Genomic DNA, 27,470 nt, shown 5'->3' with positions numbered 1-27,470 from the left:
GTATCTGCCTGTATGAGTAGGTTTTCTATAAACAGAGAAAGAAAGGTTACCATTAGGAAGGCGTGTTACTAAGGTGTCTAGGAAGGTTTTTCAAAATTTTCCATGTAATAATTGAACATTCCATGTATAACAATTATTACATGGAAATGTAATAATTGTTATGATTATGGTCAGTCCGGCCTTGCAGACCATGTTTTGGATACATTCCACAGGATCTCCTCGGAAAAAAATACCATGCTCCACTATAGTAAATTCAAAAAATAAAGTATTAAATAAAAGTATTAAAATTAGTTTTAATCCTTTCTCAGTTCCGTTAATATTTCATTAAACTTCTAACATGAATTGGAAAAGTTAGTTAAAGGTAAAATTTAGAAATGGATCGATGGGAATACGATACTCTATATACAGGGGGTCAAGTATGGCTTTGTAAAAGGTAAGTCCTGCCATAGTAATTTATTCACATTTTATAACAGAGTGACAGCAGAATTGGAGAAAGGAAATAGTTACACCATGATACTGCTGGACTTTGCATAGGCATTTGACAGAATACTGCATGGAAAACTATTACATAAATTGGAGTAAATGGAAATAGCTATGAGGCTGGTGGCATGGAGGGGTGAGGTGACAGCCAGACATCAGAGGTGATGTATGGCGGAATGAAATCCAGGCAAATGAGAGTTACTAGTGGGATAGCCTAGGACCACCACTTTTTAATTTGCATATTAATGATATAGGGGAAGAATTAAGGAGGAGTATTCAGTTGTTTGCTGACAATGCAAAACTGGGAAGGGCAATAACTGATAAAGATGATGTAGATATCCTACAGGATGATCTAGATAAATTGAGCGTGAGGAAAGGACAGTGATTGTCAATTTGATGTTGCAAAATGTAAAGTAATGCACTTTGGGTGAAAACATTGCATACTTTGCATCCTATTGATGATACTGGATTACAGGAAATTATGAGGCTAGAGATCTGGTGAACAAAGATTTGAAGTTCAGAGGATACACTGAAAATTTGGCAAAATAGCTCAAAGAATTATTTGGATGCTGAACATACTGACAAGTAAAGATAGGAAAGTTATTATGACTCTCCATAGGGCTATGATTTGGCTGAATCTTTACTATGAACAGATTTGTCAACTTGGATTTCTTGGGGATCAGGAGGTGGTAGAGTGAATTCAGAGATGACAAGCTGGTGACAGGTAGAATGTTCCCTATGAGGACAGATCAAAGGCATGTGGGTTACAGAGTTTAGAAGGAAAGGGACATGATAGAAACTCATAAGTTAATACAGGGATTCTATGAGATTGATGCAAAAAAAAATTTTCAATACATGAAGATTAATGGGAGAACAAGGAGGGGTCACCCATGGAAGTTGTATAAGTGTGGTTAGTAAGGGTGTGTGGAACTAAGTTCTTTGCTTGGAGAGTGGTGAATGAGTGGAATGGATTGCCAGAGGTAGTGGTAGTTGTGAGTGCTCTAAATAAGTTTAAAGAGTGGCATGATAAGTATCGTGTCAATAATTGCCAGTGTGGGTCTCCTGCAATGAGTCTATCAACTCGATGGAGATACTCATATAATAATATGTCCAGCATTTCCAAATGAATTACCAAGATAATAAAAAAGTCCTGGTTTTCTGCTAAATTTAAACCTTGCCTGTTGTTTTTTGCAAGGTTTAAACAACAACAACAACAAAGAAGTGTTCTTTCTTTACCAGCATGTGTCAGGCATCATGTGAATATAGCAGTTCTTATTTTGGTCGAATCGGCCACTCCATAAAAAAAATAAGAGGACAAATAGCAAAGCTACACCCATTATGATAAGCAGCACAAGATTTGATCACAAAATGTTTTTTGCTTGGTTATCAAATAAATTATAAAAGACAAGAAATTATATTCTTGTTTTAATCCTATCTCCAACTCCTATAAATAAGCAAACAAAGTTTGCATGTGAAGTATCAATTCCCTCAGTATTCAATAATGCAAAGCACACTTACTTTCAGACATGTATATTGCTATGCATTAAGGAAAGGGCCACTACAGACCAGCTCAATCTTTATTGAGATCTTCTCAGAAGGAGCTAAATACAGGAAGATACTGAGGTTATTAGAAGTTTAATATAGACATGTGCATTAGACATTAGATATTTGTAAGAGAAAACTAAATATAATTTATTACTCCTATATATTTTACTCAATATGTCATGGGCTTCTTTCAGGAAGAAGACAAAAAAACAGATAACATTTAAATTCTGAATACAGGAACAGATCATACAGCAGGTGTACAATATCACATATCTCAATCGCTGCCGTCCAGTAGGAGGAAACACTATTAGAGTTCATGGCTGTGGGAACAGATGTATAGCTAATTAATTGAAAAAAAAATTTTTTTAATCAACTGCAATCACCTCCCAAAACTTAGAGATGGCCATACAGTCTGTCCAATTAAAATTATGACAGCGACATAGGGCTTCACGCAATTCGAAAAATAGATGATTAAATTTGAACCTACTGTAGTGCAGTATCTTGGTAAGGTTCCATTGAACCCTATGTCTAGTGTTGATGTATGAGAAGCAAGGACTGAACCTTCAAGATTCAAAAAATCTTAATATAATCGTGATGTTCTTCAATTCTAATAGTAGCAGAATGGCCAGTCTGTCCAAAGTAGCAAAGATGACAAGAGCAGGATGTTTGATAAACACCAGGCAAAGATAGAGGTGATAATGTATGTTTGATAGGCGGTAAGAAAGATGACAACTTCCAAGGTGGTTTGAAGGTGGTATACAGATTATATATGTGAAGGATCCTTGCTATATATTCAGATGTTTCTATAAGTTTCGATATCACAGATAAGGTAAGGTATGCTGATCATTTTAACATCAGATTGTAATTTGGAAGAGAGATGATAATTATCGAATATTTTCTGTATCAAGGTCTTGCTGTATCCATTAATTAAATAAGTTTTATTTAATTATTGTAACAGAAAAGACTCAGAAGAACAAACTGTGCATGCTCGGTGTACAAGGCTTTTGTTAATACCTATTTTTTGTGAAGGATGATGATGTGAAGATACATGAGCATATATCTTCCTGTAAAGGATGGCTTCCTGTAAACAGAAAATTCTAAATTACTAGCAGAGTTATGATGTATTAAAGTATTCAAAAAGGGGACTGTTGTTAGATTCACATTCAATAGTAAACTTGATGCGAGTATATAAGAAATTAATTTTATCCAGAAATTAAAGTAGTTCTGTTTCAGAGACCAGATTGCAAAAATATCCATGAAACATAACCAAAGGCGAGTTCAAGGAGAAATGGTGTTAGAAATCCAATCCTCTAAATGCTCCACAAAATAATCAGCCAAAGCAGATGATGTAGGATTACCCATCACAGTACCCACCATCTGCTAAAATAATTTATTATGCCAAGTAAAATAATGGGTATTGATAGTAAACTTGAATAAATTCACAATATCATCAGGGAAATCTACTTACTTCTCTAATTTGCATGAGTTGGTTTTAATGAGAATAGCATTATATAATCCTAAGTTTGGTTAGACATTTTTTTTTTGGTACTTTGTCGTAGTGAGCAAGTGCAATCAGGTCCTATTGAAAGTTTAATAGGACCATTCAAAGAAGAATGGTCCTATTAAACCCCCTAGATGACAATCCACACAAGACATTGAGCCCCAGTAAATTGACTGCCTTGTCCACATGAACGCCCAGATTTTCTGGAGCCCAGTACACACAATTATGCCAATTCACTGTTCCATTAAGCTTAAATTGTCGTTGAACTTCAACAACATTCTCAAATTTGAAATACCACTTTAAAATGGTCTTGCATTCCTTGAACGACAATCGTGTCTCGGCCATTTTGTTTGACTGTCTTACCAGTCACATGTTGATGCTAGTATTCATGTGAGTAATGACATCTTTTAAGAGAACATCATACTACACATTGCTACTGTAATTCGATCCAACTTCGAAAAAAGTGCATAGTATACAAAAAATGTGTATACATTTTTTTTGATGGACTCTGTATATGCTTTATATACCAAGTACATAAGTGAGTAATTTTAAACTCATCTGGTGGACTGATATTTCTCCTGTGGCTAAGAATTTATATTATATTCAACCAACTCCTGTAAACAATAACAATGATAATAATAATAAAACTTACGTAGCCAATACAATAGAAACAGCATCATTCAGAATACTTTCTCCAAACACCAACATATTCAGAACTGGATCAACATTGAGAGCATGGAAGATAGCAATTGTAGCCACAGGATCAACAGCAGAAATGAGCGATCCAAAAGCAAAACTCTCAGTGAAATTCAATTTATATGCTACATCTGCCTTTAATAAAATAAAATAATTAAATAAATAAAACAATTGTATTTAAAACTTACAGTATAATTTAGATCTAATCATGTTAATACTGAGTGGTGAAGTGACTACTCTTGATTAAATTAAAAAAAAAAAAAATATTAACATTGCATATACTAAAATTAGTTGAGTTTAGATAGGTGGTGGATAATTTTATTGCCTAATGAGAGATCATCCTACTTAATGGAGCCCTAAAATGGTTTTAAATGGTTTTCAATTTGAAAAATATCATGATTGGTCTCAGGAGCTTTGTTCCTAAATAGTTGTAGAAAGTTTTCCCAGTTGGTTACAAAGTAAATCATAATTTTAACAAAAAAAAAGTATATTCTTGTCTTAATCCTTTACCCAAGCATAAGCAAAGTTCGTATGTGAAGTTGGTCTACTTGTATACAGAGGCTGTTAACTTCACACATCAACTGCCTCAGTATCTCACAATGCAAAACAAACACTTCCTTTTGGACATGAATGCTGCTATGCAGACTGGTTCTGATCTTTACTGAAGTCTCATCAGTGGGAGCCAGACCCAGGAAGATACAAGAAATATAATTTGTCTATTATAATTTATTATTATTATTATTACATAACACCTCCAGGAAGCCCAAAGACTCTCATCGAGGGAGGGTACCGACTCTACAACTCTCCATCTCCACCAACTGCAACTACCTTCGTCATCTACACCAACACCATCTACCACCAACCACCACCACCAAATGGGCTAGAGTCCCACAAGGTTCTGTTTTAAGCCCACTCCTATTTCTCATCTATATGAACAATATCCATCCTCACATAATAAATGACACAAAAATAGCAATCTGGCACACAAGCAGTAATCCTCAACAATCTGAAAAAGTCCTAAATAATCCAATAAAAGGCTTAGAAAGATGGGCAAAAGAACTTAAACTACAGAACCCAGAACAAACAAAACTGAGCATCTTCTCCACTGATAGATAAAATATACAAAATTACAACACTCAAATCAAAATATATAATACCAAAATAGAAAAAACAGTCTCCAAAATACTTAGGCCTAACCCTAGACACTGAACTGAGATTTACAACTCATATCACAAATATATCTAATAAAACTCTTAAAAAGCTTAATATCATCAAAAGGCTTTGTGAAACAAAGTGGGGTGCAAAACCAAAAACATTCAAAATTACATATACAGCACTCATACGACCCACTATGGAATATGTCTCATCAATCTGGAGTCCAGCTTCTACTAGCTCAAAAGAAAAACTTGACAGAGTATAAACAAAAGCAGCAAAAATTATCATAGGTGCAGTCTCATCCACAAATAATTTAAAATCTCAACAAGAAGAAAACTCTCCATAATTAAATTCACTAACAGAATCAGGAGCCACCAACAGGATCACATCTCACTCAGGACTTTCGATGCCTGGACAAGAAAATCTAGACTAAAGAGATCATCTATATTACAATATGATCAAGAAATTGAAAAACAGATTGACTTAGAGCACCCATCCATTGAAATAAGCAAAGAGCTATTCTTTTCCACTATTCTACCAAAAAAACACAACGATAAACTTAAATCTCCTTGAACCTTGTTCAAAAAAGGACTTGACACTATACATCACTTAAAAATCCAAACCATGTCATTGCCTACACTGATTGATCATCTGATGAAGCACTCAGCCAAGGAGATTCAGGGGTTTTTCTAACTCTACCTGGAGGTGAGGAAATGCAAATCAAAACCACAGCTGGCAAAATAGCTTCAAACTTCACTTGTGAATTAAAGGCCATACAAACAGCTCTCAAATTCTATCTCTCAAATCCAGTAATAAACATTACAGAAGGAATAACCATCTACAGCGACTCCAAATCTGCACTTGAGGTATTAAAAAATGGAAAAACAAAACTCACACAGGAAATTCATGAACTATTAACAATCTTAAATTTGAAAAATAAGAACAACACACTGCAGTGGATACCAGCCCATGTAAATACTGAAGGCAATGAAAGAGCAGACAGACTAGCCAAAAAAGCAAGATACTTACCTCAAAAATTACATCTACTATCACTAACTGATGCTAACTCTGTCGCCAAAATAAGATTGGTAAAACAAACTATCAAGAAGAAGAATGAAATCAGTGAAATTAATGAAAATAGAGAAATAACCACGATCATCACCAGACTAAGGACGGAACATTTTAAAGGCATGAAAATGTAGCCAGAAGGTAGCAAGAGCTATGAAATATGCAAAAACTGTCCAGGAGTTGAACTAACACCTGTCCATATTTATTCTTATCCAGTAATGCTCCTGCTCTACAGAAAATTGACAATAACCCTAGAGAAAAGCTCTACTCCATCAAAGTTCAACAGATTGCGAAAGCAGTTCTACAGATCAATGGCAATATCTAGAAGCTCTTCAATGGACTCAACAACAACAACCTGCAGGAAGTCCAAAGACTCATTGAGGGAGCGCACACCTACTCTACAACTCAGTCTCCACCACGCAATCCACCAACTACAACGAAATGCAACTACCATCACCATCTACACCAAGACCATCTACCGCCCACCACCATCACCACTAGTATTTTCACAGACAATCACAAACATCCATACCCACAGCAGGATACGAACCCGCAGCCTTTTGGCTGGAGAGCAGATATACTAACCACTCAGCCAACCAGGTCGGCAATTTATAACTTTATAACCATTTATTTACTTTATAACCAAGTAGAAAAACTTTCTAAACTGTCTCTAATTCAGAGTATTTTAATAAATGGTGATACACTATTTTCACTACTTATATGTGAAAAATATATGACCACTTAATAACTACTTAGAAAAAATACAAGAAAATGAAGACATTGAGAAAGAATGGGATAATTTAAAAGAAATCATTGCATTAGCAGCATATGAAAGTCTAGGAACACACAAAAAAACCATAAAAATAAAAAATTACATATATGGGACAATGAAATAAAAACAATAATTGAAAATAAAAAGCTGGCTTTTAAAAGATGGCTAAGTAGCAAAAAAACAAGAAGATGAAATTTAATATAAAAAAGGACAAGCAATAGCCAAAAGAGAAACCAGAAAGAGAGACAGAGAAAGCTGGGAAAAATTTGTATCATATCTAGAAAATGACATATACAAAATAAGACCCAGTGCATACAAAATACTAAAACACATGAATGCAGATATAAAAGAAATTGCAAATATAAATTGTGAAATAGATGTAAAAGAATTCTTGGATTACTTTATAGATCTTTGGACAGATAATATTGACATCAAAAATAATTACACCAGAAACTTACAAAATACTTTAAATGATATGATAACAATGAAAGAATTAAAGGACAACCTAAATAAAAATAAAAAAATGGCAAATCAGCAGGAGAAGATGGGATAAACTCCAAACTGTATAAATTTGCTGGGGAAAAATTTCTTCAAAGATTACTAAAATTTTTAAATAAAATATATACAAATGGACAAATACCAATAGAATGGAATACAAGCATAGTAATACCTATATTTAAAAAAAGGAGATAAATCAAAACCTGCTAACTACAGAGGTATTAGTTTAGCAGGTATAGCATATAAGAGGTATAGCAGAATACTTATTGAAAAAATAAAAATATACAGTGAAAAAATATTATTAGAATGTCAAAATGGATTTAGAAAAGGACACTCTACAATGGATGCAGCTTTCTGTTTAAAATTACTTATAGAAAAAAGAAGAGAATTTAATTTGGAAACTCATCTTCTGTTTTATAGATTATGAAAAAGCATTTGACAAAGTAAAAAGATATATACTGTTTGATATATTACAAAGAATAAATATACATAATATTTTACTACATGTAATATTGGATATATATAAAGATAATGAAATAAAAATAAATGAAAAATTATCTGAAAAACAATCTATAAACCAAGGAGTAAGACAGGGATGCCCTCTGCCTCCAACACTTTTCAATATTTACATTAATGAAATATTAATACAGTGAAACACCTTAAGCAATCAAGGTATAGAAATTTCCTGGAATAACAAAATAAATATGCTATTATTTGCAGATGATCAGGTAATAATATCAGATAAGGAAGACAATTTACAAAGAGTAATATATAATTTAAACATTATAGTAGAACAGTTTGGAATGAAAATTTCCCACATATAAAACTAAAACAATGGCATTTTGTGGACAAACTCCAGTTAGAAGCAAAATAGTTATTAATAATAAAATAATAGAACAGATAAATACTTTCAGTTATCTTGGATGTGAAATATCATATGAAGGAGAAAAAGAAACTCAAAAAAACTTCAAAATTTTTACAGATTATAGGCCTGATAAATAGAACACTCAACCCAAATATAGTACAAAAAGAAACACGCTTGAAAATATACAATACATTAGAAGTGCCCACATTATTATATGGCAGTGAAATTTGGGCAATAAACAAACAAGATAAACAAAGAATAAAAATAAGTGAAATGTGATTTATGAGAAGAACTGCAAAATACACATTATTAGATCAAAAAAGGAACAAAGACATTTTAAAAGAACTAAAAACAAAATCAATAGAAGAAAAACTAAACAATTATAAACTAAAATGGATTGAACATGTAAACCGAATGGCCAACACCCGATATCCTAAACAAATACTAAAATATAAGTCAATTGGAAAGAGATGGCAGGGTAGACCTTAAAAAGGATATTGGATGGATAATGAGATCGGAACAGACCAATATTATCTATAACAGTAATTAGTGTTATGATGATGATGATATGACCACCACATTAGTGGAAACTAGACCCAGTATCTTTCTGGGTCTAGTTCCAACTAATGTGACCTTATTAAAGGTAGAAACCAGCTCAAAACAGGAATGAGACACACAATCAAAAGCATACAGGTGTATGGCACTCAGCCGAACAGGCAGTTTAATCTCTTCCGGCTGAGTGATCTACTCCATGTAATTAGCATGAAAAAGCATCCAATGCTGTATTTTCAGTTAATCTGTCATGAGCAATTCACAATGTCTGGCATCTTCCAACACACTTGGGTGGACAAAAGAAGACTACCTATACTATTACAATCATCTCCTAGTAAATAGGTTCCTATCAGACAGTCAAAATTGAAAACATCATTGGTTCTGGAACTTTTTCTTTTAGGAAGGCAATAATTTGTATGCTGCGCAAAGGATAACAGGTTCCTCAATTATCAAGGAAATGAAATGATGTATTAATATATGCTGTGATGTAATATGCACTTTGATAGAGATAAATGATTCCCATATGCATCTGTTTTTTTTTTTTGGAAGAATTTAGTCAAGTCAGTGGACTAACTGCCAATGTTGACACATAACAAAATTTAAAATTTTGCAAGATATGATCTCAGTAGCATCCTCTTTGAAATAAAATCTAAAAAGAGAACCTCTCACCATACTTGGAATTACTTTTCCACCTGTACCATACTATCAGTTCAAGAACATATATAGAAAAACATCAAAATGTTAGAATAGAAACTTGGACCACTGCTTTTCATCTACAGCAACAGCACTTAAAACTATAACTATCCCTGCTCAACTGCACATCAATATTAAAGAAGCTGAAAAAAACAAAAAAATTATATAGAAACCAGTGCAATTTTTGGTCCAGCCAATACAAAGAAGTTAAAAAAGAATTTCTTCAACTAACAAATAAGCATGGAAACTTCAGGATTCCAGTATTAAAAGTCTACTATTTTATCAATACAGCCTGAGAAATCCATAAAACATTATAGATCATTCACACATGTGCAGATCTTCTCCAGTACTACCGAGATTTTTATCTCCCACTATTTGAAATAATTGACTAAATGGCGAAGATCTAAGATTGTTCCTGAATACTACAACATTCTTTGCTTAATCCTAAAATTGCTACATCATTCTAGCACAGACATTCTATCCATTAATAATTCCAAACCCTGATATTAAGAAATAATTAACCTCTTCCACCACATACTTCCACAGATGAGTATTAACAAAGACACTATTTAATAACATTCCAAATATACTCTAACAGGAGGGATCTGACTTGGAAGACTATTAAATGCCATCAAATAGAGATATCATTGGAGATCCAATCTGTGACATCTGTTTTATAGATTGGAAAACATAGAACAGGAGTCCTACAGTGCCACCCTCTTGCCCTGTGTATCAGGAACAAACTATGTAATGTGTTGAGCCTCCACTACTCACAGCAGAACAATCCCCCCCCGCCCCAATATTTAGCAATGGGAAAAGAATTTTTGATTATTTTAAATAATCAAACTCCTTTTCCCATTATCTAGAAAACAAATTCAATCTTCCAGATTGAACATAAGATGTCCACTGGTGTCTGCTGCCCAGTTTACTGAAGGGCTAAAGTAACTTGAAAGGGTTTCATGTTTGGTCTCTAAAACTGGGATTGTCAATTATGTAAAAATTAAATAAATAAATAAAAAAGAAATATATAAAATTAATAAAAATAGAAGAAAAATCCTTTGCCAACCAATTTATAAACAATGAATACGACTTTGTATTCATTGTATTATAGGTTTAGTACTTTCTTAACATAATCTGGAAGACTGGTTCAAATCCAGTTATTGAAGGCCTGAAATAAAGTAACTTGTGGAGAAAAAAAAATTATTTGCAATGTGATATCAGATAGAAAAATGTATTAAAATATCATTTATGGAAAGTCAGAAAAAACAACATGGTTTTGTAAATCATTCATTAAATACGATAACTGAAATTGGGTTTTATTGGTTGTAATTTGATACACTAGTAACCTACTAGTTTCGCCACATTAACTAGTGGCTTCTTCTGGGTTTGGTGAACATACAAATATAAACTTGAAGCAAACTTAAAACAACAGAGCTTTGATTATGAATCAATACATAATTGAAAAAATTATACTGAATGCATAGGAACCCCATTACACAATATAAATACATGGATGCTAGCACATGTCAGTCATTGTTCAGCAGGTGCACCCTATAGTTAGCTGCAAAATTACACTCTGATGTGTGGAGAGATCTTATAAGTGATTTCCAAATGTCACATAGGATCATCCCCTGGTTTCTGTTTAGATTACCACTATAGCTTCTTTTATGATGAGGGAGATGTAATCATCCTTCATGTATAGCATAGAACTACTATCCCATTCAATGTTGTGATGAGTGTTGAAGAAATGGAATGTCAATCCTGAACTGTACCTCCATTGTTGCTGACGTCTCCAATGTGTTCCTTTTGTCTTATTTCTAGACTTCTTGAAGTTTGCCCTATGTAATCAAGGCAACAAGAACATGGGATACTGTTAACTATCCCATGTTATTGTGGGCTTAATTACATAAGATATTTCATACTATCCTGGTTTGAAGGCTACTCTAATGTTGTGAGACCTTAGGAGATTGGCAATTTTTTGTGAAAGTATGCCAACAAAAGGAATGGAAATTGAAGTCCTGTAATGAATGTCCTGGATTTACTGTGGAAAGGGCTTGGAGAATATTATTATTATTATTAAAACAAGACCTCATGGAGTCAAAGACTCATCTAAGAGGTCCTTTTATCTCACACACATCTCATCATACCAGGTCTTAAACACATTCAAACTCCTTGCAGACACCACACTCTCAGGCAAGGCATTCCAATCATTCACAACTCTGCACGAAAAAAACCTGCCTCTCACTCCCCTACTCACACCCTCTTTATACAGTTTCCAGGTATGACCTCTGGTTCTCCCCTGATCTCCCACTATTCTCTGTAGAACTTCTATCTTCATATTATTCAGTACAATATCCCATGTTCTTGTGGCCTTAATTACATCGGACAAACATGAGGAAGTCTAGAAATAAGACAAAAGGAGTACATTGGAGATATCAGCAGCAACAGAGAGAGAGAGAGTTCAGGATTGGCATTCCATTTCTCTAACACTGAACGGGATAGAAGTTCTATGCCATACATAGAGGATGATTATATCTCTCGCATCATAAAAGAAGCTACAGTGGTAATCTGTTCACAAAGTACCCTGAACAGAAACATAGGGTTGATTGTATGTGACATTTGGAAATCACTTATAAGATCTCTCCACCCATCAGAGTTTAATTGGAGTGCACCAGCTGAACAATGACTGACCATGTGCTAGCATCTACGTTCCACGTATTTATATTGTTAACGGTTCCTATGCATTCGGTATAATTTTTTCAATTACGTATTGATTCATAATAAAAGCTCTGTTGTTTTAAGTTTATATTTGTATGTTCACCAAACCCAAAAGAAGTCACTAGTTAATGTGGTGAAACTAGTAAGTTACTAGTGTATCAAATTACAACCAATAAAACCCAATTTCAGTTATCATATTTAATTAATTTTGTGGTCGAAAATATATTCTGATCGTGTTACAGCATTGTATTATGAAAATTATTTTGTTTAGTCCATTGATTTTTATATTTAGAAAGAAGGAATCTAGAAGATACAAAATTTTTGGGATGGTCATGCAGACCACCTACATTATACTGTAAAATCTCTCATGAAAAATTAAATTAATTAATTTTTTGGAGTTCAACTTTACAGAGGTTTCTACACATATAAAATAGAATTTATGTTGTAAGAAAATAAATGTCATAATATTACTGTAAAAATGCATAATTTAATGCCCAATGAGCTTATGTAAAAAAAAAGAGGGGGATTAACCCAGATTAGAACGATGACTAGGCAAAAACAAATGTTTGCAATGTCTTGAAAATATAAATTATGCACCCACAAACGGAGGGAGGCGATGTGACGTCATCATGTTGGCAGGTAATCCTGGAAACTACATCGTCGTAACAAAGGATTACAGACAATATAAAAGAAGATGGAGAAGGACCGCAGGGTTCTCAATTTCAGTTCTTGATTTTTAGATTCCAAGTTTTGCCCCTTTCCCAGAGAACTGAGATTCCAGGTGTGGAGGTGATGCTGTTATTCGACGGAACTCCTGCTAGGATGCATGGACAGGTTAGGAGAGTGTGACCCCATGGACACAATGGGAAATTTCGTCAGTTCCTTTCCAGTTACCAATGGGAGATCAAAACCGCAGTACAGATGGAAGAATCACCCCGATCTTCCCGACAAACTCCAGAGCGAGAACCGCTATATTGTCCAGGCAACAATCATTACCTATGGTGAATACGTACTGAGGTATTGTAAAATTGACCGAAGTGTATATGTAAAAGGCAACTGTGAGTAAGCACAAATTTTGTTAGCGCATTGTATAGAAGAAACTGAAATTATTGTATGTAATGAGAGTGCTTACAGGAAATTGTTAGTAAAATGTTAAACAACCTGAGCACAAGAAAAAACATCAAGGAGAGGCCTGGAAGATCGCTGATGGTCATTCAAGGTTTAGTAGAAGGGATACTTTGCAATGTCCTGCTAGACACTGGATCCCAAGTCTCTGTTGTAACTGGGTCATTCTTCAACAGAATAAGTACATGTATCTCGAATAATGTGATGATGTGACAGAGCTGAAAAAACAGATCAGATTAATGGGCATCTGTAAGGCTGAGATATGTGCACCTTTTTCGGTGCACATATCTCAGCCTTACAGATGCTCGTTAATTTGATTGGTTTTTAATTAAGCTGCCTAAATTTGCCATGAATGTCTCTCAAGAATTAATCATTCTCCCCAAAACCTCTCATCCGAGCATTCAAATTATTCTTGGATTAGATTTCTTAGAGAGATGCAAATTCTCCTGCGATTTCCAAGAGAGAAAAATTTCCCTAAAATGGCAGTTGGGTGTACACCTAATAAAGGCAGTGTTCAGAAGTCTCCAGACTTAGAAATTGACAAGAAAACTGAACAAGTATACAAATGCAAAGTTAAGCCTAATGAGCAAAGAGAAGAGAATAGAAACATGTACCAACATGATGCATCAAACTCTTCCCAAAATCCTTCAATAGGTGAAAGTCTACACAAGGAAACCTTGACTAGTAATTACATAACTTCGAATGCTGCACCAGATGTCAATCAAAGAAATGAGAAAGACTCCGTGTAGGAGAAGACGATAACACTATCCACATAATTAAAGTAGAGGAAACAGAGAGAATCAAAAATAAACCTCCTCATCAACAAAACTGGGAGAAGCCCCTTATTGCCGTGGCTCAGAAAAAAGATCCTGTGTGGAAGAATATTTATTACAGGATAAAGGGAGGCAAACACAACTTTCCAGAGAATTTTTATTACTCAAGATTCTACACACTGATGAAGATGGACTACTTTTATCCAGGAAGGAAGTCATAGGCGAATGGAGAGAAAAAATCCTGGTCCCAACAGTCATGATACCATGGGTACTTCGCACATGCCATGACTCAGACCTGGCCGGACATCAAGGATTTGATCAAGCGTGCCACCAAATTAATGAAAGATACATTTGAAAAGGAATGAGAATTCCTTTCCAAGTAATTGTATCCCTTTCTTTTTTGGTTACTTGGGATACAATTACTTGTATCCCAAGTAATTGTAATATCCCTTTCCTAGTAATTACATAACTTCGAGTGCTGCACCAGATGTCAATCAAAGAAATGAGAAAGATTCCGTATAGGAGAAGACGATAACACTATCCACATAATTAAAGTAGAGGAAACAGAGAGAATCAAAAATAAACCTCCTCATCAACAAAACTGGGAGAAGCCCCTTATTGTTGAGGCTCAGAAAAAAGACCCCGTGTGGAAGAATGTTTATGATAGGATAAAGGGAGGCAAACAACTTCCTGCAGAATTTTTATTCCTCAAGATTCTACACACTGATGAAGATGAACTACTTTTATCCAGGCAGGAAGTCATAGGAGAATGGAGAGAAAAAATCCTGGTCCCAACAGTCATGATACCTGTACAAGTTAAACAGGTACGGAGATAAGATACATCCTTGTTGCACCCCTTTACCGAAATTTTCTCCAAGATCTGTTCGGACAGTAGCTTCTTATTCATAATAAAGATTCTTCAGAAGGATAATGAAATATTCTGGTACTCCCATTGTTCTTAATACATTAACAGTTTCACATGATCTACAGAGTCAAAAGCCTTGCTATAGTCAAGGAAACAAAGGTAGACTTTTCTTGATATTCCTGTGCTCTTTCTATTATCCATCTCACATTGGTGATTTGATCTCTTGTTCCTATGCTTTTCGAAATCCTGCCTGTCATCTGGCATTTCTCTCTTCATGAATGGTTCCAGTCTTTTCTGAATGATCTTAAGTAAGACTTTACTTGCATGAGAAAGCAGTGCTATAGTTCTGTAATTTTTTCACTCTCTTGCATCGCCTTTCTTCAATAAAGGTATATAAACTGATTTTTTCCATTCCCTAGGCCATTTAGTTGTGATCCAAATTTGCTGACATAGAGCTGTTAAAATTTTAACTGCCTCTTCTCCCAGGGCTTTGTGCAGCTGAATAGGTATTCCATCTCCTCCTGGTGCCTTCTTACTGGATAGCTGTTGCAGTGTCCACCTCACTTCACTCTCCATTGGTACTGGCTCCTGTGCATAATCCTGCTCTTCAAATTTTTCAGTAATTTTGGAGTCCTTTCTGTAAAGGGCTTCTGTATACTCTTTCCATCTTTGTCTGATGTTTGCAGCTTCTGTAAGATATCCTTTGTGTTTACTTTTCAATATTGTCAACCTTGGCACTAAACTATCCTGTTATTTCTCCGATTTTTTTGAAAAGATCTCTTGTTTTTCCTTTCTTGTTTTGGTCTTCTATTTGTTGGCATTCTTGGTTAAAGTATTTTTCCTTGTCTCTTCTGGCTTGTCGTTGAAACTCTGCACTCAAATGCTGTACTTCCTGCAAATTCTGTAAGATATCCTTTGTGATTACTTTTCAATATTGTCACCTTGGCGCTGAATCCGCTAACCACTTGGCGGAGTGGTTAGCGTATCCACTCTCAGCCAAAAGGATGCGGGTTCGAATCCTGCCATGGGCATTGATGTTTGTGATTGTCTTTGAAAATACTAGTGGTGGCGGTCGGCGGTAGACAGTGTTGGTGATTTGAGTGGCCAAGACAGAGTTCTAGAGCAAGCACCCTCCCTCGATGTGTCTTTGGACTCCCTGGAGGTGTCTAATAATAATAATAATTTCCTTTGGCCTTCATTTCCCTGAGCAGTTTTGATGGCATCTTCTGACAGCCATTTGGACTTCTTGCAAATTGTTGGAATATTCTTCTTCTTCTTTGCTTCTGTTTTAATTATATCTTTAATCTCTTCCCATAGTTCATCTGGTTCTCTTTCACACAAATTGAGCGTGCTGAATCTGTTCTGTATACTAATATTATATTCGGCCAGTATGTTTCCAAGTTCATATCTGATTGACTTTTGTGTTGTTTTCAATTTCCGTAATTTTACATGTATCGTAGCCACTGATAATTCCACAGTCTGCACCTGGAAAAGTCTTGACAGACTGAATTGCACTTCTCCATCTTCTTTGTCCAAGTATATAGTTGATTTGATTTCTGTATTGTCCAAGTAATATCCATGTGTAAATGTACAATCTCCATTTGTATTGTTAAAACAAAGAATTCTCTGCACAAAACTCAACTAGTTCTCTTCCCTGCAGTGTTATGAATACCTAAACGAAAATGACCTGTTATTCCTTGTTCCTCAGTTTCTCCCACTTTTCCATTCCAATCTCCGATAAGTAGCCATAAATCCTGTTTTGGTGTTCTTGCATGCATGTCTTCTTCTGGTGCCTCTGTAGTGGGTGACTAAACCTGTATGATGGTCATATTCATTGGATGTCCACTGACTCTGAGAGAAATTATTCTGTCACTCGCAGGATTATAGCCTAATACATATCTGGCCATCTTTTTCCTGAGTAAGAAAGATACTACATTTTAATGACTTGTTTCAGCAATACAGGAATACCTTGTATAGCGCAGTTTTGGTCTAATGCGGTTTTTATTGTTACACTTATCGTTATTACACTAACATTGTCAACACTGACCAGCAACTCCCAGGCGTCACAAGTGACAGTCGAGAGCCACGTTTATGCAGTAGTTATTCGATTGGCTCTCACATAGACACGTTCTTTTCCCACGGCATTTTATTATTTACGTTAATATTAGTATTTAATATTTTTTTATTATTTAAGTATGAGTGAAAAGAGACAAAACAAAGAAGACACTGTTGGAGTAACAAAAAAACGCAAGTGGTTGGCATTAGAGAAGAAACTTGAAATTATAAAATGTCACAAGAATGGTGCTTCATTTGCTAAAATAGCATGTGAGAATTCAATGAATGAGTCATCTGTACGAACAATTATTCAGAGCAAAGAAAAGATTAAACAACATGAAATGAGCACTGCTTCTTATATGTCAAAAGTGATCACGAGAAATCCATCTTTTACAATGGAAAATATGGAACACCTTCTAATGATCTGGATTGAAGATTGTAATCAGAAAAAGATTCCTTTGAGTCAAATGATAATCCAGGCAAAAGCAACAAGTCTATATGACAAAATAAAAGAAAATGAAAGCGAAAATGAAGGCGGTACAACCAGTGAAACTTTTATAGCAAGTCGCGGGTGGTTCTACAATTTCAAAAAACATATGGGACTCCATAACGTAAGAATCCAAGGTGAAAGCGCAAGTGCTGACACTAAAACTGCAGAATTATTTCCGAATGAATTGAAAGAGCTTATTGAGAAGGAAGGCTACACAGACGATCAAATTTTTAATGCTGACGAGACTGGCTTGTTCTGGAAAAGAATGCCATCGGACACATTTCTAGCAGAGAAGGAAAAAACACAAGCTGGGTATAAAGCGTCAAAAGACTGATTGACACTTTTACTAGGAGGTAATGCATCAGGTGATTTAAAATTGAAGCCACTGTTAGTGTACAGGGCGGAAAACCCAAGAGCTCTCAAGGGCTTTACAAAGAACAATTTACCTGTTCATTGGTGTTTGAATAAAAAAGCGTGGGTGACTCGTTCAATTTTCAAAGACTGGTTTAAAACTTGTTTTTGCCCTGAAGTTAAAAGCTATTGTAAAAAAGAATGATATTCCTTTCAAAATTTTGCTTTTATTAGACAATGCGCCAGGCCATTCAACTCTATTGACTGACTTAGATGAAAATGTCAAGATTAATTTTTTCCCACCAAACACATTAATTCTGCAGCTGATGGATCAAGGCGTTACTCCACTTTCAAGGCTTACCATTTAAGACTAACTTTTATTCAAGCTATTAAAGCTGCAGCAGAAGAAGATTCTTGGACTTTGAGTGAATTTTGGAAGAAATTTAACATAAAAGATGCCAATCAAAATATTTATGAATTTCGGCAAGAGGTGACTCAAAGCAACACGAGAGCCATATGGCATAATATCTTGCCACATTGTTCAAAGGACTTTGTTGCTGTTGCAACACAGAAAGAGGAAATCTCAACATAAATTGTGCAGATGGGCAAAGATCTTGGTTTTATAAGTTTAGATTGTAACAGTGTGAACGAATGTATTGATTCTAATTCAAATGATCTGGATGATGAAACCTTTTTGGAGTTGGAACAACAACGAGTCTATGAAGCAGAAGAAGACGCCACTGATGTCATGGTTGAAGAATTTTCCTTTGCTGACCTTTCAACTTTTGTGAGAAAATCGACAAAGCTTCCGACTTTCTCATAAATGCTGACCCGAATTTGGAAAGAAGCATTAAAATCTCAATAATGCCATCAAATGCTACAGAGAAGTAACGTCTAGTACTTGAAGAGACAAAGAAGACAAGGATGGTTCAACGAACACTAAAAGATTACTTTAGTAAAAAGTAAATTACTGTATACTAAAATCGAAGCAATATTTGTTTTGTTTTCTACAACTTTTATATCAGTTTAAAAGGATTTTATTTGTTATTTAGTTAATAAAAATAAAAAAAAATTCATTTTTAAACATTTTTATTATCCTAAATTTTGTAATAAACAAATTAAATTGAAAACCTTTATAAATAGACCTCGAACAATGCGGTTCTGCATAGCGCAGACACTTCTTGGAACCAATTAACAGCTCTATACAAGGTATTCCTGTATATACATCCCAAAGGAAATGTGCTGATTTGCATTATGGGACACCGAGAGACAATCAATGCACAGTCAATATGCTCTTATATACGGATAGACACCAGTTATAAAGATGCTTGGCATGCCAATTTTGTTTGCTTATACTCAGAACAAAAATACAATTTCTTGTTTGTTATAATTTACTTGGTTCTAGATGATTTAATTCTTAATCCACACTTGAATACTAAATGTGTCATAGGTTTCCATCATCTCATTGGCAATACAGTCATAAAAAATTAACTTTTACAGTCAAATAACTTGTGAATAAAAAAAAAAATTATCTGCAATGGGGTATCAGATAGAAAAATTTATTTATCAAAATATTGTCGAGAAGGTATAATGAGTTACTTTTAAGTGTAATGATGGCCTTGGCTGAGCAATATCTGCTCTCCAACAAGCAGGTTTCAAACCCTGTCATGGGCATGGATATTTGTACATGTCTTTAGATGAGTGAGGAATTTCGTCAAATGGCATCCCCTTCCCAATTTACTGAAGGCCTAAAGTAGTTTGAAAGGGTTCCATTTTTGGTTTCTAGAGTTAGGATTGTAGATTATGTACAAAAATAAAAATAAAAATACGAAAAAATCCTTAGCCAACCCAAAGTATTCATTGTATTATAGTGTTTAGAACCTTTTGTGAGTGGAAATCACATAAAACAATACCTACATAAAATAAAATAAAACAAAAATATAATTATTGGATAACATCAATTCTGTTTAAATTATTACACTCATCTGTCCCAAATCACATCAAGTAAATATAAAGAGAATCTATTTTCCTGTATTAAGCAATTTAAATCTTCAGTGAAGTATTTTATCTAATGTATTCTAATTAGTTAATTTATAAGACAAATTCTACAAAATTAACATATCTAATTTTAGAAGAAATTCCACTGGTTACGAAGTGCCCCCCCCTCATCCCAGGAAGCAGATGGGGAGGTACCCTGACTACCATCTGTTGGATATCAAGGCAGCTCTGAATATATTGAATAAAGAACTGTGCACCAATGGTTTTGGGACTGGTGATCTCATGTGAAAATATTGCCATTCACCAATCCACAGTGGGCCAGCGTGGCGAATTATGACCCAAGATGAATCAAGTAGGAATAAAATGATCCTCATTCCCCAGAGTTCAGACTGTTACTACGTATGGCAACAGGCAGTTAAACATGACGGCAGAGGGGTGCTGAGAATTCCTGAGTAACCAGATCTCGCTGCCATAAAAAAAACTAGACCTTGGAACTTTCAACTGTAGGACTCTGTGCAGTGAAATATGGCTAACTGAACAGCTAAAGCGACTAAAATGGGACAATTCTTGGACTGTGTGAAGTTAGACATTATAGTGAAGAAAGTCTTCAATTAAAAAATTGAGACATACTGTATTATAGAGGCCAAGATAAGGAAAGAATCATTGGAGTTGGTTTCAAGGTTAACAAAAAAAAATTGAAAAACAATGTAATAGAATTTGACAAAATATCTGATTGAATAGCAAGTATTGTTGACCAAATCTCAAAAAGATATACTCAAGTTCATCCAAGTCTATGCACCAACAATAAGTCAAACTCATAAAGAAATTGAAGGCCTTTATAACGATGTATCCCAAATTTACAACAAAGGAAAGTATCATTTCAAAATTGTAATGAGAGACTTTAATACATGGATAGGCTTATGTGTTTGTCAGACATGTTGTAATAGGTTTCACGGTATGATAAGAACACAGATGGTTAAGAAAATAACTATTTATTAACTTAAAAGCTAATATTTCACTGGTATTATATCCGGCATCTTCAGAGCACACAACACAAAGTTTGTTACAAATGTTAAAAGAGTTAAAAAAAAAAAAAAAAAAAAAAAAAAAAAATTTCAAGTTTTGAAATAGTAGTCCAAATGATAGTCTTAGAAAGTTTGAAAAAATATAAATTAAAAAATAAAAGTAACAAATATTAATTTGGTCTTAGGATGACTGTCTCCCAAATCTTTGGTAGATTTATACAGCTATACTTGTTAAGGTTTGGAGTATGTTTTAAGGCTTCTGTTGATTCCAGGAACAACCTCTCTGACTTGTAGAAGCTTCTGTGCATTACTTTTATTTCTTTCCAATTAATTGATCCTGTGTGCAGGGGTATCCAAAGCATGGTCTGCCAGACCCAACTTACCATTGCGAAAGTGTCGGACATATTTTGGACTACTATTTCAAAACTTGAATTTTTTTTTTTTTTTTTTTTTTTTTTTTTTTTTTTTTTTTTTTAAACCTAGATGGCACCATATTAGGACTTTAGTCTTGTGTTGCACGCTGCAATCACTTATACTAGCCCCACTGTTACACCGGATTGTGGTCGTCTTGCATTTGTAACAAACTTTGCATTGTGTGCTCTGAAGATGCTGGATATAATACCAGTGAAATATTAGCTTTTAAGTTAATAAATAGTTATTTTCTTAACCATCTGTGTTCTTATCATACCGTGAAACTGATTACAACATGAGAGACTTTAATGTTAGAAATATATACAACAATCAAATGAAAGCTCAATGGGAAATTTTGAATATGGCATGAGAGATGATAGAGGAGCAAGGCTACTAGAATTTACAGAAAAAGAAAATTTGTATATCATGAATTCCTTTTTTCATGGAAAAAAAAAAAAAAAACACACAGGTAGTGGACATTGAAAAATTAGTGAAATTGACTTTATCCTCAGCAACAAGAAAAACATCTTCCAGGACTGTTCTTTTATTAACACATCAACAGTGAAAGTCACCATCATATGGTATGCAGTAAAATTCAAATAAATTGCCAAAAAGAAAAGAAGAAAATGTTTTGAAGATAAAAACAAAACATTGGATATATATGCAAATGCAACATAAAAAAAGATATATTTCAACATGAACTAAACAACAGATTAAAAACCCTTTCTTTTAGGCTTACACGGTGATCCGAATACATTTTGTAAAAGTATGGAGACAACTACTGTATTTGAGTAAAACTTCAGTTTTATATGAATCAAGATCCACATTCGACGTTTCGACATTTATATCAAAGGTAATTAGGTTGATCATTAACTTTAACAAACAAACCATGTAGATTGTAGTGCAGCTTGTTTCTCTGTATATAGTACAAAAAAAAAAAACTTACATCAACGCTGGAGTCCTATTATTAACATTATCTATTGGTTGTAAAATTACATTGGTAGCAACAAGTCTATATATATGATTATACATATAAACCTTATACATATTATATATATTATACATATGCATTTAATTATACATATATACATATAAACACCATGATTATACATATACATTCCAACCAGTTGGTATGGGATGGTTTCCAATACTAGCTGAAGGTTGCCTAGAGTCCTGAAGTATGCTGGATACTAAATATTAAGTAGACTGAATGTGTGCCATCCAGATTCTTGGAATTTTCATGGCACCGTTATTGTTGATATTTGGGTGGTTTATCAGAATTTCACAGGCTTTCTTAAATTTTCTTTCATACCAGGTTTTTATATGGTGTAAACAGCAGTTACTTTTCCAGTCGATTTGGTGTAAGGTGTTGAGAGCGTGATCTGAGAGGCCTGCTTCACCAAAAGTTATATTTAATGTCTTATGTGTTCTTTCTTAAGTAGAGGGATTGTACATCCTGTTTCCAATGTACAGTAAGTTACAGGTGCAGTGGATGCAATAAACTCCAGGATGTGCCAATGGGAAGAGAGAAGCCTTGGAGGAGTTGAATATGTTTTTAAGTCTTGTAGATGGTTTAAAGGTGGCATTGAGATTATACTAGTGTAGGGTTCTGTTGATTTTTTCTGATAACCCTTTAATGTATGGGATGACTATGGTTTTACTGTAATCTACATTCTTTTTTGATGATGTTTTATGAAGTACTTTATTAATAGTATTTTTGTTATAGCCATTATTTATAAATGTGTCACTGATGATTTTCAGTTCCTGTTTCGGAGCGTGCTGGTTAGAGCTCTGTTTTTAAGGGTGTTAATGACTCCATATTTTTGTGATGGGTGATGGTATGAATTAACATGTATGTATTGGCCAGTGTGTGTCGGTTTGCGGTAGACCGTGAAGGAAGAAGTGTGTCCGGGAAGCGTGAGCGAGTTCTGATTTTCAATTTCGATAGTAAATTGTATGCATTTGTGTTGTTTGTTCAGGTGGCTAAGGAATTTAAGCGGACGTTATCTCGCCCATGTGGCCAGATAAAGAACACATCGTCAACGTATCTAAGCCACACTGTAGGTTTTAGAATGGAGGAATCAAGAGCACTTTGCTCAAAAGTTTCCATATAGAAGTTAGTGATTGGGGGGGGGGGGGGGGGGGGTAATGGTGAGCCATTGGCCGTACCTTCTTTTTGTAGGCAAAATTTACTTTGCCACACGAAGTAATCGGAACGTAGCATGGACAAAGAGGGCCATAATGTCGGGCAGAAATTTGCTCCGTAAGAGAAGAATTGTGTCATTGATTGGGACATTTGTGAAAAGGGCAGAATCATCGCAACTTACTAATAACTAATCTTTGTCAAGTGTTATGTTTTTAATTTTGTTTATAAAGTGTTGTGTGTTCTTAATGTCGGAAGGGGGAATGACCTACCAACTCCTTGAATGTTGATGCTAATTTCTTGGCTAAATGGTAATTATGGCTGTCTATTCCTTCCACAATAGGTCGAAGCAGCACATTTTCTTTGTGTACTTTCGAGACACCATATATTCTGGGAGAGCAGGCGTAATGGGGTATAAGTTTTTTTAACTGTGTCTGACGGCCATGAAGTGACTTAAATAATTTCTCTGTATTATTCTTTATCCTGTTTGTTGGGTTATAGTTAACCAGCTGATAGGTGCTGTTATCAGAGACTAATTGATTCATCTGACAGATGGATGTTGACCTGTCAAGGATGACAGTGGCATTGCCTTTATTCGATTTTGTTATAATTATGTCTGATTAGCTTTCAATGACTTGATTGCTCCTAGTTCCGTTTTTGTAAGATTGTTATGTATGGTTTTCTTATTATTCAGAACATTGCTGGTTTCTAATCATATTTGATCAGCTATATTATTGGGCAGGGACCTAATGCCTCTTTCTATGTGGTAGATAAAATCCAATTTATTGACCATTTTAGGTGCTAATGCATAGTTAAGGCAGTTATCAAGTAGCGCAAGTTGGCCGCTAATTAAGGTGTGGCTTGATAAGTTGATCACATGGTTCTTGCTTGTAGGTGGTTGGTCACTTCTTCTCTCCCTTGGAGAGAAGAAGTGACCTCCAAGTGATCTCCTCCCCAGCAAACACTTGGAACTGTTTACTGGGGAGAAGATCTCCTGATTGGTTGGATTCATATGATTGGCAGCCATATTTTGCTGTTGTTTCAAAATGTGAAATTTGGCCTCGAGTTTTTCTTTATTATTTTCTAGGATATATTTGGCCGAATTGTCAGTAATTCTTTCAAGTACTTGCAGAATATTTGGATAGTTCGGATTGCAATTTTGAAACCTGATTTTGAGTTATTGCTAGGTTTCTGCGGGCTGTTTAGATTTGTTCTCTAAGTATTGCATTCGCTGTGCGGTCATATATACGAAGTGCATTAGTGGACGTAAATTTCTTTTTCAGCTTGATGCAGATAGGAATAAGGTTACTGTCTCTGCATCTCTTTAAAAAGGCCAGCTGATTGATCAAGAATATCTTTAATTTATCTTAACGATTGCAACACTTGCGAGTATCATTTCCATGGATGATGAGAATCCTTTCTTTTAGGCTTACACTGTGATCCGAATACATTTTGGAAAATTACGGAGACAACTACAGTGTTTGAGTGCAACTTTAGTTTAATATAAACCAAGATCCACATTCGACGTTTCGACCTTTATATCAAAGTCATCTTCTGGAGCATATATACTATATACAGAGAAACAAGGCTGCACTACAATCTACATGGTTTGTTAAAGTTACTGACCAACCGTACATTGGTGAAACAGGACGTGCAATCCCTATACATAAGAAAGAACACATAAGACACATTAAATATAACCATTTTGGTGAAGCAGGCCTATCAGATCACGCTCTCAACACCTTACACCAAATCGACTGGAAAAGTACCTGCTCTGTATACCATACAAAAACCTGGTATGAAAGAAAATTTAAGGAAGCCTGCGCGATTCTGATGAATTACCCAAATATCAACAATAATGGTTACATGAAAATTCCAAGAATCTGGATGGCACACATTCAGCCTACTTAATATTTAGTATCCAGCTAGTATTGGAAACCATCCCATACCAACTGGTTGGAATGTATATGTATAATCATGGTGTTTATATGTATATATGCATAATCTTTATATATGTTTATGTATAATCATTTGTTTATATGTATAATTAAATGCATATGTATAATATATATAAGGTTTATATGTATAATCATATATATAGACTTGTTGTTGCTCCCAATGTAATTTTACAACCAATAGATAATATTAATAATAGGACTCTAGCATTCATGAAGTTTTTTTTTTTTTTCACCAGAGGTCAGGCCAATAATTGTTGTAATGGTTGGTCAGTAATTTTAACAAACCATGTAGATGTAGTGCAGCTTGTTTCTCTGTATACAGTATATATGCCCCAGAAAATGACCTTGATATAAAGGTCTAAACGTCAAATGTGGATCTTGGTTTATATTAAACTAAAGTTTTACTCAAACACGGTAGTTGTCTCCATAATTTTTCAAAATGTAAACAGATTAAAATCCTTGTTATAGATGACAATGCTAATCTATCAGAAAGTAATGACATTATTACCAAAACCTTTTACAATGCCCACATGAAATAGCTTGTACCAGAGAACAGAAATGACAAAATTTCTGAAGAAACCAAGCAGCTTGTAAATAAATGAAGAGAAATGAAACAGATAACCCACCAAATAATGAATACATTGAATTGAGCAAAACAATCAAAAAACATATCATGGGAGTAATAAGAAAATTCAATTGTAAATTCATACAACAAACAACAACCAACATCCAAATCACACAACAACTGATGATCAGCAATAAACAGATGGCTACAGTCAAACCAGGGATAGATATGATATAGCAAAAAGACTGAAAAATTTTACTTAATATTATATCCAGATGACAAATGAAGAAGAAGAAAACTATGAAATAACTGAAATGCCACAGATTTCTTCAGCAAACATTTCCCATCTCCAGAAAGTGATTCCAAAGTCGCGAAAATACACTTTGAGATACACAACATGCTTGAGCGACAACTTGCTGTGTTTGTCCAGGTTCTAATCAACCAGTGGCTCTCCAACCCATGGATTCCGGAATATCATATTGCTCTGCCATTTTCAACAAAATAATGGGTGGTAGGTGACAAGTTTACAATTGAAGTGATAATTATGAATTGTGGAAGTTAGTGCAACAAGCCATGCTTTTATACCCCCCCTCCCACATGCTAATACGGCTAAGACATGTTTCGACGTCTCAACATGATTTTCTACGCAGTTGTGTGTTCTACATTGTTGTATATTAAGAATATTTTAAAATAAATGTGTTACATTTGTAAATTATTTTTATAACTTTTACAAGAAAACCAAAATATCCTCTAATTGTTTTGAGCAGTACATGAGTCCAGAATTTTCAAATCATTTGTAATTATTTTCTCAGCTTCATTAAATTTGGTGCTTTGTGTGATATTGCAAGGTCATCTGCACAAGCAAATTTCCTTGAACTGGTTTGAGGGAGATTATAAATATATAAATTGAACAACAATGGAGATAGCACAGAGCCCTAAGGAAGTCCATTATTAAACTTGCATGGTCAACTTTTTGAATTACCTGCACATACCTAAACCATCTGTTATTAAGCATATTGTTCAATAAGTTGGCAAATCTTCTACATGAAATCATCTTCAGAAATTTAAATAGCAGGCCCTTTCTCCACACTGTGCCATATGCTGATGTTAAGTCAATGAACACAGCAACAGATTTCAGATGTCTCTCAAACCATTCTTAATCATTGAT

General features: G+C 34.5%; 1 protein-coding gene across 1 annotated transcript in view; it reads right to left on the bottom strand.

The window, feature by feature from the left end:
• The window catches only part of Nhe1 (Na[+]/H[+] hydrogen exchanger 1), a 262,652-nt gene that overhangs the window by 147,178 nt on the left and 88,004 nt on the right, over window positions 1-27,470 (bottom strand). Inside the window, exon 7 of the mRNA XM_090408190.1 lies at window positions 4,179-4,357. Coding sequence (XP_090264316.1) covers window positions 4,179-4,357 — 179 coding nt within the window. The remainder of the gene's footprint in view (window positions 1-4,178; window positions 4,358-27,470) is intronic.

The sequence above is a fragment of the Typopeltis vanoorti genome, chromosome 18 (assembly GCF_054136105.1).
Source record: "Typopeltis vanoorti isolate ZY-2024b chromosome 18, IOZ_Tvanoo_1.0, whole genome shotgun sequence".
Classification (NCBI taxonomy): domain Eukaryota; kingdom Metazoa; phylum Arthropoda; class Arachnida; order Uropygi; family Thelyphonidae; genus Typopeltis; species Typopeltis vanoorti.
Note: the sequence above shows the minus strand (reverse complement) of the source record. Positions and strands in the feature narration are given on the sequence as shown.